The sequence below is a fragment of the Schistocerca serialis genome, chromosome 1, assembly GCF_023864345.2.
Source record: "Schistocerca serialis cubense isolate TAMUIC-IGC-003099 chromosome 1, iqSchSeri2.2, whole genome shotgun sequence".
Classification (NCBI taxonomy): Eukaryota; Metazoa; Arthropoda; class Insecta; order Orthoptera; family Acrididae; genus Schistocerca; species Schistocerca serialis.
The window spans coordinates 782,288,487-782,305,396 of NC_064638.1; the positions used below are offsets into that span (position 1 = coordinate 782,288,487).

The 16,910-nt window shown below is 42.3% G+C and overlaps 1 protein-coding gene across 1 annotated transcript in view; it reads left to right on the forward strand.

Annotated features, from left to right (window-relative positions):
* Window positions 1–1,632: 1,632 nt before the first annotated feature.
* Window positions 1,633–16,910, forward strand: part of LOC126483468 (BTB/POZ domain-containing protein Tiwaz) — a 173,186-nt gene continuing 157,908 nt past the window's right edge. Inside the window, exon 1 of the mRNA XM_050106623.1 lies at window positions 1,633–1,733. Within this exon, the coding sequence (XP_049962580.1) occupies window positions 1,705–1,733 (29 nt within the window). The 5' untranslated portion in view covers window positions 1,633–1,704. The remainder of the gene's footprint in view (window positions 1,734–16,910) is intronic.

The following is a 16,910-nucleotide window of genomic DNA, read 5'->3' on the forward strand; positions in this document are numbered from 1 at the left end:
TTCTGTTACAAATTTCTTTCGATAGCTGGATTTCTACGTCAGTGTTTATGTCTGCTGGTCTGTGGTTGATGTCCATAATGTACTTTACAAACGTGGAATGACTGCTGTACACTTAAGCACCCTTCTGTGTTCAGTTTACATAGCTGAAATTTCTAATTGTCAGTCCGATATAAACTGAGCTATAGTCTTGTCATGTGAGTTGGTTGACCTCATTTTTATTTGTATACAATTAGTTTTTCTACGGTTATTTTCAGTCCTTTCGGAAATAAAACAAAATTTTTTTGGTTCAAGATAGAACCGTATTTCGTCAACAATATGGTTCAAATGGCTCTGAGCACTATGGGACTTAACATCTGAGGTCATCAGTCCCCTAGAACTTAGAACTACTTAAACCTAACTAACCTAAGGACAACACACATATCCATGCCCGAGGCAGGACCGTAGCGGTCGCGCTGTTCGAGACTGAAGCGCCTAGAACCGCTCGTCCACTTCGGCCGGCCGTTAATAATATATTAGGAATCAAACACGAACAAATTTTGATGTTCAAACAAAAGATGAATAATGATAATCTTTTATTACTTTATATTTTTGCAACCCAATCAAGTAAACATTTAGCAATGCAGTATGCGGTTTCTACCAGGCAGTGTTGTTGTAGGTAACGTACAGCAGCACAGTCAACGGGACGGAAACTGCTTACATCCTGTGCCTTTAATTTGAAGATTACCATTGGCTGGTCGGAACCGGTTATTGCATAGTAAAAATTTTATGACACACTCCAAGCCAGCATATAATTTTTTTATCTCAAGATACCCATAATGCCACTTAAGATACTCATAACGCCACTTTTTTTTGTTTTTGTTTTTTACTCATCTGTTTTCTGACTGGTTTGATGCGTCCTCCAAGAATTCCTCTACTGTGCCAGTCTCTTCACCTAAGAGTAGCACTTGCAACCTACGTCCCCATTTAGTAGCTGAATGTATTCCAATTTCTGTCTTCCTCTACAGTTTTTGTCCTCTGCAGCTCCCTGTAGTACCGAGGAAGTCATTCCCGATTTTCTTAACGGATGTCCTATCATCATGTCCCTTCTCCTTGTTTTCCACATATTCCTTTCCTCTCTGATTCTGAGCGGAAGCTCCTCATCCATTATCTTACCAGTCCGTCTAATTTTCAACATTCACCTGTAGCACTATATCTCAAATACCTCGACTCTCTTCTGTTCCGATTTTCTGACAATCCATGTTTCACTACCATACAATTCTGTGCTCCAGACGTACATTCTCAGAAATTTCTTCAAATTAAGATCTATGTTTGATACTACTAGGCTTCTGCCAATGCTAGTCTGCTTTTGGTGTCCTCCTTGCTCCGTCCGTCAATGGTTGTTTTGCTGCCTGGGTAGTAGAATTCCATCAGTCTTGATACACGAGCTGATATCGAGAAATGGAAGCGCACATCAGAAACACAGGTTCAATTAAGTCCAACATAGAAACTCCATAGCACTAGGATTCTAAACAAGGAATTGCCAACTTACAGCCCTTGTGGCGTAACGCTATTTTAAACCAACAGATTTTAGAATTTGTTGCTATCAACGCTAACATCTAATACAGACCGTGTTGTTGTCTATGTTACAGGAAGAATGTGAAGTGCGAGATTCGAGGCGAGGCGGACGGCAAGGAGCCCAAGGACCTGACGGCGAGCACCAGAGCCATGTTCCCCAGCTCGCAGATCAAGATGAGGTGAGCCGGTGGGCGTTCCCACTCTCTCTCTCACACACACACTCACTCTCAGCATACGGCACAACTGCACTGACAGGACAAAGGCGGTGCGGCATTCAATGAACTGCCGCAGGGTGACCTTTGCCACATCCAACAGCCTGCATGTGTTGAATCAACCAAATGCTTACCCAGTCTGGTTGCGGTTCAATCACGCGACGCTTCTGAGATCTAAAGGAACGTTAAAGGGTTGCAGGCGAACGGATAGGCCTGCTTACATACTTATAATTAGTTCCTTGAATGGAAAGTACCACATCAGGCAACAAGTCTGCTCTAGTGAAATCGATCAGCCGCCACGTATTCTGCTTCTTCCCAGTTATGTCCAAGCACTGAAGCTCCCTTTGCAAAAATTCTTTCCCAGCTGTTACGAGGACTTCCTCTATTTCTGTAACTATCGGTTTGCTTACACAACAGTTCTGATTTGGGGATTCTACTGCCTTTCATGAGTAGAACCGGCCCTCAAGCTTGACTCTTATTTCAGCAAAGATTTGTGCAGGTTGCCCAGACCACTTCTTCTCAGCACTTCATCATTTCAAACGATAACTGATCAAGATTCGCCTCAAGCTTGTGCGCTGATTTCGCTGACGTTTTACGGGTCTCACATACATATGTGGCCATCAGCAGGATGATAGAGGGGTACAGCCGAAGCTTTGTGGACATACGTCTAGAGTTAAATTGCAATATGGATCGCATTTCATGGAAGATAGCAGAATACTTCCCAATTCTGCTGCTGTTATCCGCATCTAGGTCCCCACTACTACAGTTGAGGCTGCCGAGATATGGAAGTCGGTCAGCAAGTTTAAATACATTCTTCTGCAATATGAGTAAATACATTTCCACTTCTTATGTACATCGTGTTTCTCAGATCACCATTTACTTTTAGCCTCACAAAACTGTCCATTCCATCCAGCTTGGTAGTCATTAGTTGTACATTTTATGACATTTCTGCCAAAAAAAAAAGATGTTATCAGCAAAATCCAAATCAGTAAGCCTAGACTACTCAGTCCAACGTTTGCCCATGTTGGAGTAATCAAGAGTTTTTCTCATTGTGAAAACTATGACTAACTTGAGAAGGGATGGTAACAAAATGCACACTTCATTAATGATGTGGGGCGGATATTCGGCATTTATCAGTCCACGTATCAGCTTTGCAACCACTGCATGTAAGTGTCATCCGTAGAGGCAAACTTATACATTATCGTAGGTATCCTACTCTGGAGCAGGAAGAAGCACGGTTCCACACTGGCACAGATGGTGACCCGCAAAAGTGCCAAACGAAGTGGCCATTCCGCCTGATTTGCGAAATTCAAATTGCTCTGAGCGCTATCGGACTCAATATATACGGTCATCACTCCCCTAGACTTAGAACTACTTAAACCTAACTAACCTAAGGACCACACATCCATGCCCGAGGCAGGATTCGAACCTGCGAGCGTAGCAGCAGCGCGGTTCCGGACTGAAGCGTCTAGAATCGCTTGGCCACAAAGGCCGGCCCTGATTTGCAACGACAGAAATTGCGTAGGGAACGTCTAACCAAAAGCGAAGTCCAAAATATAGTGGAGGGTGTTGTAAAGCGTAATGAATCCGTTAGATTACTAATCCAAGTCGATAACAGTAAACAAGCAAGTTCGAAAGCTGACTATCATAGGTCGCGCTAACTACGTTTCATTAAATACGAGAGAGTAAATGCGATTCCACCGGCCGCTCTAGTCATGCGTGATCTCGTGTCAGCGGCCACACCCACCATACACTTACTTTACTTTACTTTTTCGTGTCCGGAAACCAAGTTACAATCTTTCAGCCCAGTATAGGGCCACGTTCAAGATTTCTTTCTCGTCCAGCCATAAATCGTCGGGGTTGCACCTATAAGGGCAGTATGGGCAGGCAAACACAAGCTCCATATTTCGCACTGCGCCACAGTCACACTTTTGATCCGTGGTTCCAAGACCCCACCTAATCATATGTCTTCACTGGGGCCACCCCTGTCCTTATTGGGTTCAGTGTCCTCCATGTCTTCCAGTTTGTGCTGAATCCGCTGGGCACTTCCTGTGCAGGTGGGTAATCAGCTGGTGGTTCTTCTATTATCCTTTACGGGATTTCGGTCACCCGGATTGACACTCACTGCCAAAAAGGGGATGCCGATCGTCAATAGTTTGTCTGAGCCTCTCTGTGAATTCATGTGATGTTCTCCGAGAGTTGGGATTCGCAAATCCGGCAGCTCTATATAGTTCTGGTAGGCAAGTAGGTTTGAGCACACAACTCTGTTACGCCCTGCATGGCGCCATGGGAGAACTCTCCCACTGGATAGGATGAGAATCTCTGACTGCTGGTTCATATCGATTCTCGGGCTGGGTGGAGTGCCTGAATCGCTTTCAGATACTAAAGCAGTGACGAACAGTTGAGATAACTGATGGACTTAACAGTGTACTGCATAACTTCAGATCGACACTTCCTGGGAGATTAAACTCTGTGTCAGTCCGGGACCTGAACCTGGGTCTCTGCTCCTCATAGACAGTAAGGAAAACCTTCGGGATCCAGTCTCAGTCCGATACTCGCTTTTCATGTCCAAAATTTTCATAACTGCATACATTCCTTACCTTCAGCAATAAATAGAAGCGGGAGTTCTATTAGAGCACTTCCGACAAAGCAACATTAAATAAAACTGCACTTCTCAGTGGAACACGGATATCTGGAAACATACGTTTTCATTGGAATTGCTGGTCAAGCTTTGTTATTACATACAGGTTGTTTCAAAGCCTTTACGACAAATTTATAGGGGTAAAAGATCAAGTCAAGGGGAATATCTTTGATGACGCTTCCCAGCAACGCTAGACATCCTTTAGCATTCGCCGGCCCTGGGACGAAGAGATACTACGGAGGCAGCAGGATTTATTAAGCAGATGTGTAGCATACTACCTAGCTCAGTAAACTGACAAGAGTGATTTTCAACCAGAAAACCATACGAATAAGTGTCTCTAAAATGAGGAAGTGTGAATCAGGAACTTCAATTTTGCTCAGCCTGCAGCCTTTCACGCAGAGCAGATGCCTGGATAAAAGGCAACACACATTACATACGAACATCGCGGAGTGCCTACAACCTGCCGCCTCTAAGGGGCATAACCAGTTTAATCCGATGCCTGTGTCGCCGGCAAACGTCAGAGGAGATTTTGTTTGCAACAAAGGTGTTCCCCATGACGTGATCTATAGCCCCCCAAACGTTTCTCGCAAGGACTTTGAAACATATTGTATATCACATCAGACTGAGGATCCTTACTGTCAGAAGACCATATACCCTTGCATGTAATTTTTCACATACGTACAATCTTTCGCATAGTTCAGTAGCTCACTGGAACTGGTCTATTTACTGAGCCGTTACCACATCCAGTTTCTTCCGTCCGTTGTGCTACAGTGAGAGATAAATAATCAGATGTGATTCAGTGAAAGTTGTCTTTTCATAGACCGAAAAGAGTCAAGGATATTACCGAAAAATGATGACAGTCGAAAACCGCGCTCGATATTTAACTTCAGTGCCTCAACGCTTTCGATTTAAGACAATCTCTTATAAGATAACCAATGAATGCAGTTCCGTTATTTTATAATGGTATTCTCAGAAGTACCCAAATGGAATTTTTAAATCAATTTTTTGGTCCATTAACACGCCTGATTCATATCTTGAACATCCCATGCAAAAAACATTACAAATTACGACACAATGAGCCATCCAGAAAAAATGGTAAGCAAAAGGTCTCCATTAAAGAATACACTTGTTAAAGTTTAATTGGAAATGAATGTTTAATGATTTTCGACGGTCCTGCATCGCGTACGAAGAGTTATTTCGTTTCCACTTCATGAGATTTTCTCTGGGTTTGATGACATTCAACATCCCTTTCTATTTTATGTTAATGTTTTCACTTGTGTGTACTTACTGCAACCAAAATTCACAATAATTAATTTACAATAATCTAATCTTAGTCTTTCCATCTCTTGGTAACTCTTCATGAAATTATTTCATAATCTGTTCTTTTTAAGACCACTTCATTTAGCGATATGCATAGACCTTCACAGAATCGCATTTCAGTGTCCCCATTTTTTCTTCAATTCTCCAATAACCTGCGTTTCGTTGCCATAAAATGCTCTTCTTGCAACACTTTTGCAAAAGAATGTAAAAAATGTCGTAATAGAAAATAGACCATATGGGAATGGAACTTTGCGTCCATAATGTAGTAGTGACAACTGATATTAGAACGTTAGTACAGGCACGTTACTTCGTACAATCATGTATGAACCAAATAGTCAGTAATATTGTTAACGCCGATTTCGGGAGCAGGCAAGTTTATTAGAAATGCGAGTATCTCGGAGCACGTGTAATAAAACAAATAATATTAATAACAGTCAATGATTTTCGACTGACGATAGCAAAACGATACTGACTTTAGCACAAACGCTTCAGGAATCACATATATTAAAACTAAAGGACTAATATATTAGTAAAGCACTGTAAATGACAGGAATGTATAATAACGGTAACATGTGTTGAGAGCGTACAATGAAGCTACAGTACGAAGCGTAGTTTTTCAATTACAGCCGTCTTACGCCGTACCATTCATATTTTTTAGTTACGTTATGAACAAAGTCACTCCCTATTTCAGTACACCGATGTGTAGAACATAGGTTCAAAATCTGTTAACAACGTACTCGGATAATCACGTTTGCGCTATATAAAAGCACGTCTGTTGTTAACTTGAAGATGTAGCCTGAAGAACATCATTTGTAGTAACGTTACAAGTTTTACACAATATAGCCAGCATTATGTTGCGAATGTGATCCATTGACTGTCACAAGTTACAAATACCAAATTATTGACTCAGAACAGAGTGCATTATTTAAGATTTTTTAGCGACAGACTTTCATAGTATGGTAGTTATATGGTAGTTACTAATTGTAGCATTATAGACTTATAATGGAAACATTATTTCATACAAAATCAACGAACACACAAATGCCACGTATGTTTCGCACAGGGTAAACGACCACAGAGGCAACCAAATAAGAAAGATCGTACAGAACTCTAAACGTTACTCACATGTTACTCCATGACGTGAACGCTGTCAGCGACAAAGAACGAATTATGTCAGAGCATGAGAAGACGAATTTGGAGTAATAAAGGAAGCCAGATTTCGAGACACGCATCCACTACTCTGCAGTTTATTCAGTTCTTCTATCAGAATGAGCGGACCTTTCAGGGAAAATTGCCTGATTGCATGGTCGCTTCCTGGGGATCCAGCGTTCCATCAACCACTGGACTGAATCTCCAGCTTGCCCTCATTCAAAACATGTCAATCGTTGCAGCGAGCGACTACAATGAGCCGTCCGTTCGTCTTTGCATTTTCTGAAATCACCTCTCTGTTTTGTGGAGACAACGTTAGTCTTCTGACTGGCTCAGTTCGTTGCGGCCCGCCACAAATTCCTCTCTTGTATCGACCTCTTTATCTCTGAGTAGCACTTGTACCCTACAGTTTCATTTGTTGGATGTATTTCATTATTTGTGTTCCACTAGAGGTTTTATCCTCTACAGCTCCCTCTAGTAATGTGGGGTCCTGCCCACTCATCTCGTATAGGGTGCCTAGAGGATGCTGCGCTCTCGGAATGCTATACAACAATTCAAACAGATAACATTATTATTTTTATTTTAATAAAGCAGATTGACAATACTTAACTTCGAAATAACAATGGTGTCGCAAACGATGGACGACATGCAAACAGTAATGTTCTTCGCTATAGACAATGTCCAAAGAAGCAGTGGATATAGAACACTAATAACTGTTCTCGTAGCACTCTCTGCTAGGCCGTGCTAATACTGTCCACTAACGTCCGACCAAGGCTGGCAGGAGCGGCGCTTATATTCACTTCGGCTAGATGCCGCTCCTATCGTAGTGACGTCCGTGTCAGCATGCTGATGGTTGACGTCGCCTCACCGCCTTCTCTGGTCTTACGCTCTTCTTCTTCGTTTCGGCGCTTGTGGTTACGCCAGAACAAGTAACATGGAAGTTATTCCCAGATGTCTTAACACATGTTCTGTCAACCTATCCAGTCTTCTCGTCGATGTTTTCCATATGTTCCATTTTTTGCCGATTCTACTGAGAACCTCCTCATACCTTGTGTTATTGAATTTATATAATAAAATAACGATGGAATCAAATCTCTATAGCTTTTTCGAAAGATATATATCCCCATACACTGCAGTTGCAATACATCTCGCACACTACTATTTTAATAGTTCTCTTTACCAAATATTTCTTTATTTCACAAAATTGGTTGAGGCATGTTCAGTTCAAAGCTGCAGTAAAAGCATACTGGTTCTAAGAAGTAAAGAATGACGGTAATGTGTATACCAAACTCTGTAGGGTCACAGTCTCCAGCTGTGTTATTTTGTGGACTACTTCTTTGAGCCCCGTCAGTATTTGCTGCCAGACCAGATGTTCTGCGAAAACATATGTCTTCACTTCTGACAGTTTCTGAGATAATCCTTGCTTTGATCATAATGAATAATGACGCTTTTTAGATACGGAAATTGATCTAATTCGTCTGGCTCTGCCTGTTTCCCGAATATAAGTGTTCACCAAGTCGCTACTTTCCCTACTATTTATATTGTCTGCCTCCAGCATGGTCAGCCATTTGGCATCGACTTTTGCAAGACGGTTTCCTGCAGCTTTTTTCATAGCTCCTTCATATTTTGTACTGTCTTCTACCCATCTTCCATTACATCGTTGTCTGTCTTTTCTCATCTCTTGGAATGCCGTGTATAGGGTATAAACGATAATTGTTTACAACGTACCGCAGTGGTATAGAGAAAGTCTTGATGAACAATGTGGTGTAGGTCACTCGTGATCTGTCTGAGAAATAACCAGAAACGGTCATAAAAGAGCCACCTAAACTACAGCGCCAACACGGCGACCGATGTTTTGAATACAGTCTCACTCTCGTAACTTCGGCTTAGTCTATCAGCTTTTTGTTTTTTTTTTATTTTTACATTAGTAGTTGCAAGTTTCCCATGACAGTAACGGAAGAAAAAAGACTTTCGTAAAGGTTACGTAAAAACTAATTGTGTTAGAATTCGATGAAAACTTAACAAGATAAAAGCACAATATTCTGTAGTAAGAAGGCCGGAAAAGTAAAACGATTTGTTAGTTTTACGCTGTTAAAATTTACAAAATTTGGATGTAAATTTTACAGGAGCGTCGATTTTTCTCTTTGTAAGTGTAAGAACAAGACGTGTCTAATATTCAAGTCCAATTTTATCTAGAAAAATTAATGAACTCTAAATAGTTAAGGCTAACGAAATTGGCCGGGTAAGTGGCAGAGAGGACACTCAAAATATCGATTGGTGTGTATGCACTGTGGGTTATGTGGCCTTTGTACGCCAAATTGAGCTGTTTCTCGGCTTGACAGACCGCAAGTGTCCCCTACCAAATTGTTCGTCTCGGTTTCCCCTACACCACTCCAAAACATTGTAAACTGTTATGGTTTGGACCTTGTAGACCGTCTTCGGTACACTTACCACACATTCTTAAAGTTACCTTTGTCATAGTATTATTTAGTTTCTGTAGCTGAACAAAGACCAGATAAGGATGTCGAATGCTTGCTGACTTGTACATGGTGATTGAAAAAACAGTACAGATATCAGATGCTTATAACAGACAAACTGGAAAAGACAAACGCATTGCGCATGTAACTAGACAGAGGAACGTTCAGAGTTTTGTGTTCGCACGGGCACTACACCATACGCTCAGTATGAGCACCATGCGTTGCTTGAGGAACATCGAAACGGTAATAAATTTCATTCCACACACGGTGGTTTGATTTCTCAGATGCTGAAGAGTAGCTTTTATGTGGGACAAAGGCTGTCTTTTGTGTACCCCTACAGGAAAAAATCGCAAGGTGTGAGATCTGGTGACCTGGGGGACCAAAAACAATGAACATTTTATTGCCCTTCTCTTCGCCCAAGTTACAACACACAAAATGATTTCTGTCATGGTGCAGTCACCACGTAGCTACAAACGAACAACAGCCCATCTGTGTCAAAACTTTGAACCTTCCAGTATCCAGTGATAATTACTATGTGTTTCTATTTTTTATAGGTTGCCTGTAATAAACAGCTGAAATCTGTTCTTTCTCTTTGAATCGCACCCTATTAGATGAATTTCCCATCGCCTCCTCTGCATTCGGAAAATTTTCCTCGCTCTCCGGCTCTTTTGTCAACAGTGGAAGCTCAGATCCCATCCTATGACGCAATCTCAAATCTCCAATACACAGCACACATGTTTATTACAGAAAGACGAATGTGCCTGAAACCTAAACTATGTTTGTAGGGCAAAACCTTGGGTAACCCTGAAGAGATTCAGAAGTCACTGACCCATGAACTGGACAGTTCCTCACAGAACACCTTTATAAAGTCATAATAAGTGGCGAACACGTGATAACTGGTTTACTACTTCCAGTGGACCATCTTTCGACTTTATGAACGGCAATAACGCAAGAGCTGTCGCCTGTTTTAAAATCCCTTTGCAGTCCTCTCTGGTCGTGTACAGCCGTGTGCGGCGCTGCCGGAGGAGCTGTTAGCCTTTGAAACTAGACCTCCCTCCCTCTAGTTGCGGCGTTTATCACAGCCGCTCTTAATTACAGGAGTCTCTGGCTGAGCGACGTGTCGCGTGTTGAGAACGCGACTTGTGTGTCTGTAAAAGCAAGAAACGCGGCGCTTTCTGCCTTGCGTTACACAGGCCGACTAATTACGGCAGCCGCCTGTGCGTTTGAAGACCCTCGTAACATATATTTTACGAAGTTAATTACTGACTTGGAGACGGTCGTCCCCATGAAATAAAATTTGTTTGTCGCCAGTATGGGACCTGCGACATAAAGTATTACCAAATCTTCTAACACTTTACGAAGTGTATTGTTTTAAGAGGTCTAACGTATGAGAGGTGCTTTCTCTTTTTCTGTGAATATAACAGAAAATACTTTCACTATTCTGGAAGTGCCAGCCAGGCAATAAACTACACTGTAAAGAAAAAATCTCACCATATAATGCGGTACGTAACGGATATGGCGCAAACCATGTGCTATAGAGCAGATTTTCTAATAGATTTATCTCAATACTATCGACGAAGCGGCGCCTATGTATTCAAAACAGCTGAAATCGATTTCCTATATTAATAACGGTCGGGTATTAACAAGAACCAAAATTGTAAATTGAGCCCAGAAGTAAAAATAGACAAGTCTGCATATACGCCCACAACGGCACCAAAGAAACCAAGGCAGCAGTAATTGAACAAGTTTATTTATCAGAGATTAATAGCACATCTACTTCGATGTGGATGGAAGCAAAACACAAAATAAGTCAATTCTTGAAATAAAACAATAATACTTCTGGCTGCTGAAGGCCGGTTAGATTGTCACTTTATCAAAATCAGAATACCGTAGGATGCTCATTGTTAACGTACAAACTTAATGAACGAAGTTGAAGGGCCGTAGGGAGAAAAATTATCCAAATCCGGAGTGTAACAGTTTAAATATTAAACAAGAATAAATTTACAAATCCACAAGTCTGCCACAACAATGGAGTCTTCACCTCTATGTCCACAGCGGGTAGAGGGTTAGTCCAAGTTAACTGGATAGGACAGCTGTAAATGCTAACGTAAAGGTCATGGAGACAGAACAGTTAATTCGTCCTATAATTGTTGACCAGGTTTTGGAGAGGTTAATCTTGAGGAGCCATTGGTTACACCATGAGGTAAACTGATTGACGTGGGTTTGGAAGGATCGTTGGGATTTCTAGGATAGTGGTGTAGTCATTATACTGAAGGAGGTGGACTGGTTGGGGCGATTTGGGCACATCAGTAGTGTAGAGGAGGTAAAGGAGAGGCGAGAGGGCAGAGTCTTAGGATACTCGCGCAGTGGGATGGAAGGTACGTGAGTTGGTATTGTTAACAGTGACGAAGAATGGAAAGGATGCAGTAAGACAGACATAGTTAACTGGAAGTGCGTATGTCTCGAGTTTGAAAAGGAGAGCAGAATGCTATTATCGGTAGTAAGTTTTCTCTAAGTTGAGGGAGACAAAAATAGCAGATTTACGGGACACGACCTGGTGGGTTAGGAGATGCGTGAGGTGCATGAGACGAGAAATTTGGGTAGAAGCCACACTGGTTGACGGAGACGAGGCGGTGCTATTTCGAGTGTTGAGAGATGTTTCGGCAGAGTATGAATCTGAAGACTTTGCTAAGCACTGAGGTGAGCCCGCTATGGCCCCAACACTGGATACAGTGGATACAGTCCACTCTATTTTCGACCAAGTATCTTGCAGAAGAGAAAAGGTCTCTGCCGCCTCTGGCAGTGCTTGGGTCTCCTGGTGTACAGCTGAAGCTGTCGTCTATCTTCTAGAAAATTGTCCCCTGTGTATTAAGCATCTTCAAGGTACTGATGTGATGTTGGTTGCTGTCACTGTAGGCACAGCTGCAGTACAAAAAGAGCTATATTTATTTATAGCCTAGAGTTCATACGACTTTTTTTTCCTGTGAGCACTTAAGCATAACTGGAGGAGAAATGAGTCATGAAATTAATCACCAATGAGATGGTCATCTATATGGCTTGTACACGACACAATTCTAATGGATGTTGTATTCATCCATTCTCAAAACCAGTCCAGATGACAATTTCCAATGGTACTAGAACTTAAAGTGGGACAAGAACCATAGTACAGTTCCAGCTTTCCAGGATAAATGGAAAAAAACCTGTATCTAATCTAAGATCATCTGGAAATTTTTGAGAGTTAAACTCACACTTATCTTCTCAGCTGGCAAACTTTAAGATTTACACTGAGTAGCTTCACAAACAAGCGATGTTCATTATCTTCCGAAGATTTAATATATGCCACAGCCAAGCACGTAGAAAAAATTGCATCCGAAAAGAAATATAGCCTCTTGGATGGAGTTCAGTATGATGGCATTCAAACTAACCTCGGCTTGGTGGATTCTTAGCACTACATTTTGAGGAAAGATTTTGCAGTTATTCTTCAATGTTCATCTACCACCTGTAGAAGCGACAGGGACCACTGCAGCCTCATTCCGTGCCTCCCCTCTGCGGAACTCGTCATGGCGGTGACAATCTTGCCATTGATGGACTGCTTGGAGTCTTTTTGAATTCAGCTTCTTACAGATAACGTTATGAACTATACCAGTAAACAAGGTGAAGCCAGCCATGAGAGAGAGACGTCGTGGATGTCAGAGGAGAGGTTTGATTCTCCAGCAAGACAACGCACGTCCACATATTGCTCAACTAACCTGTGAAACCATGGACAAAATGGGCTTGGAAATACTGGCTCATCCCCCTTACGGTCCTGATTTAGCGCCTAGTGGTTACCATTTGTTTGGTGCACTGAAGGAGGCATTACGTGGGAAGAGGTTCCATGACTACAAGGACGCGAAAAAATTTGTGGGAAATTGGTTCAAACATGAAGGTAAAGAGTTCTTTGTAGCCGGAATAAAAAAAGCTTGTAGCCCGTTGGAACAAGTGCATAAATGTTCAAAAGTAGAAAAAGTAAAAAAAAAACACTTTTTCCTCCAGACCAATTTGTCTCTTTAATTATTGAACGACCATCGTAAAATCTAAGTCTACATAACGATAAAACTAACTTTTTCAGTCTCGATGAAAAAAAAGAATGGGCAGCCAAAAATTCGGGTCATAAACTGTGTCCTGGTTCTTCCATCCCATAGCGCTCAGCCTAGCTCCACACTTCCTCCATCGCCATGCCATGCTGTCTGGAAGGTAGGAGGTGGAAGCGGGATAAACTGTGAAAGCGCACTGGATACAACTGGATACAACTTTTTTTCACATTTCATATTTCTTGACAACATAAGACACGAACGAAACAAATTTTCTGTATTATTTAATTATTTTGAGTGCACTGTAGACATAATATAATTTTTATATGATACAGTCTGTCAGTATACGGACAGACACAGGCAATTACACAGATTTCCGCACGTAATCGTGACTTATTTTGTTTCATAATCAAAATAGAATCTTTCACACACTTTCACAACCACATTATGGAGACGTGGAAACTCTTCACGAGGAAGGCAATGTATATGTCTGTAAAATGGGAATTACGTTACACATCACTTAGTTACGTCTGCGCAGGCACAGGGGTACAGATGTAAGATTGGCAGTGTCCTCAAAACGTTTAGAAAACTATCCTTGTAATTCTTTTAAGCTTACGGAGAATCCTTCGAACCTCGCAGTTTCCTCGACCCCAGTGAGCGTAGGAAAATGGAATGTATTTGCTGGATTTTTTTTCCTTCTGCAACGCGATTTTCTTATAAAATTCTCACCTTGCGGTGTCTTGTGGGCAGTGTCCAGCCAAGTCCACTTGGAATGCAAGGCCTGCAATCGATTCTGGAAGTTCTAATTTTGATTCCTGCACTCCTTTTTCCTACACAAACTCAAAAATAGCGGGTTTTAAATAGGGAAATCGTTCCAGGCATACCTCTCGACTTAACCAACGAACTTTGCAGTAATATATAATTCTATACACTCTCCGTTCAGTTCCATCGAAAACTGTTGCAGCTGACAGTGGAATAATGCGTGTGAGGTCAGAAATTATGCTATTCGTACCAACAATTTCTTCACTTGCTCCATCCTGTAAATTTAGCAAAAACTGCTTCTTTATACACAAAACAATGAATCCTGTCTGTCGATTGCTGGAATATTTTGCTTTTTAGTTGTCAACTAAATTTTAAATTCTTTCTGTATGTTGTTGTAATGCTGCTCCGTAGCACATTTGAGGTACCCATTGATTGTGCTACTGCGTAATAGAAGTCAAAAATTCTCATCTTCCTCTTCTGTGACCCTCATTAATTTTTAAAGGCATGTGACGATAGATCACATGACTGCCTCTTTATCTGCAGAGAGCTACTGGACCTGCGAACGTCCTTCACACATCGAACAAATAGCGAAGGGTAAACAGCGATGCACCACGATTCTTTGAACTAACGAAAGTTGTGTGGACCGAGGAATGCCACACCGCAGTACTAAATAAATGAAATGCTGCACTGTACCGTGCACTTCCGAGGAGGACCGAGTAAAGCCGAGCCTCGCCCGCACGTGGCCCTCGCATCCGTCTCACGTGCGGTCTGGCACACCGTGGCCGGCCCTACTGTAGGGCAATTAAAGGTGCTGAAAACAAAGCTGTGATGTTGAAAGCTTTGGCGAGTAAGTACAAAGACAAAGATAGAGAGGGAGAGAGGGGGCGAGGGAGAGAGAGAGATGACAATGTTTGCATCTACATGTGACTGCATAGTCCGCTAGCCAGTGTGCAGTGCATAGCGTACTAGCACTACCGGTTTTCTTACCTATTCCATTCCTGTAGTGAGAAAAAAATGACTTGCCCGTATGCTTTTGTACGCACCCTAATCTCCGTTGTCTTGTTGTCATAATCACGACGCGAGATAAACGATGGTGGCAGCATAAGAGCCCACAGTATTCTTCGAATACTGTTGCCCTAAATTTACCCGACAAGGTGTCTCGAGAACTACATCGCCTTCTTACGTAGGATTTTATTTTAGGTTCCCCGACCATACGTGTTACATCTTCATGCGGGTTGTACAATCCTACTAACAATTCTAGAAGCCTGTGTGCGAATTCATTTGCTGTTATCTCGCCTTAAGGACTCCAAACACTGGAACAATACTCTAGAACTGATCTCACTGTCACCTTGTACGTGATTTACTTCACAGATGCATTACATTTTCCCACAACCTTCTCACCAAATTTAAATCTTCCATTCGTCTTTCTTAATAATGATCGTCCCATTTCTTATCGCTTCTTAGTGTCACTCCATAGCACTTATGCGATGTGACGTGCCCAAGATGTTCATCTCTAAACTTCTAATCAGATACTGCCTGGTTTTTTCTCATTTATAATTTTAAGGAGCTGTCATTCATTACGCCAAGTGGAATTTTCAGCCAAGTCATCCTACATTTTCTCACGATCGTCCAGCGACAGTACTTTCTTATACACAACAGCATCTTCAGCGAACAATCTTGCATGTTGCTGATCCTGTCTGATAAATCGTTATTGAAAACTTAAGAAGTCTTATATTATTGTATGATTATATGATAGCGGAACAAACACTGGTAGCAGTTACTTCTGTAAAATATCTGGGAGTATGCGTACGGAACAATTTGAAGTGGAATGATCGTATAAAATTAATTGTTGGTAAGGCGGGTGCCAGGTTGAGATTCGTTGAGAGAGTCCTTAGAAAATGTTGTCCATCATCAAAGGAGGTGGCTTACAAAATACTCGTTCGACCTATACTTGAGTATTGCTCATCAGTGTGGGATCCGTACCAGGTCGGGTTGACAGAGGAGATAGAGAAGATTCAAAGAAGAGCGGCGCGTTTCGTCACAGGGTTATTTGGTAAGCGTGTTAGCGTTACGGAGATGTTTAGCAAACTCAAGTGGCAGATTCTGCAAGAGAGACGCTCTGCATCGCGGTGTAGCTTGCTGTCCAGGTTTCGAGAGGGTGCGATTCTGGATGAGGTATCGAATATATTGCTTCCCCCTACTTATACCTCCCGAGGAGATCACGAATGTAAAATCAGAGAGATTCGAATGCGCACGAAGGCTTTCCGGCAGTCGTTCTTCCCGCGAACCATACGAGACTGGAACAGGAAAGCGAGGTAATGACAGTGGCACGTAAGGTGCCCTCCGCCACACATCGTTGGGTGGCTTGCGGAGTATAAATGTAGATGTAGATGTCTCTGTGAGACACTCGTAAGAAAATCTTGTGTGTTTTCCCGCTCGGTCTGCTTTAGCGCACTCGTTACAACCACCTATTGATGCGACGTTGTACCGCTGGGAGAGCGCTGGTCAATGGTGCCTACAACCAGTACGGCCCACGGAGACACAGCTTTCCGCCGCCCTCACCGGCGACCGCCTCCGCTAATGGAACCACTTTTCCCGGCCGTCGCCGTGACGAGGCGAGTGCGCCATTACCTCGTAAGGAAGTGGCTCGCTTCGCACCCAATAGCGCCACACGGCGGCCTGTCGCCGGCTTGCAGTGTAGCAATTTAATAATGTCTTTTACAGA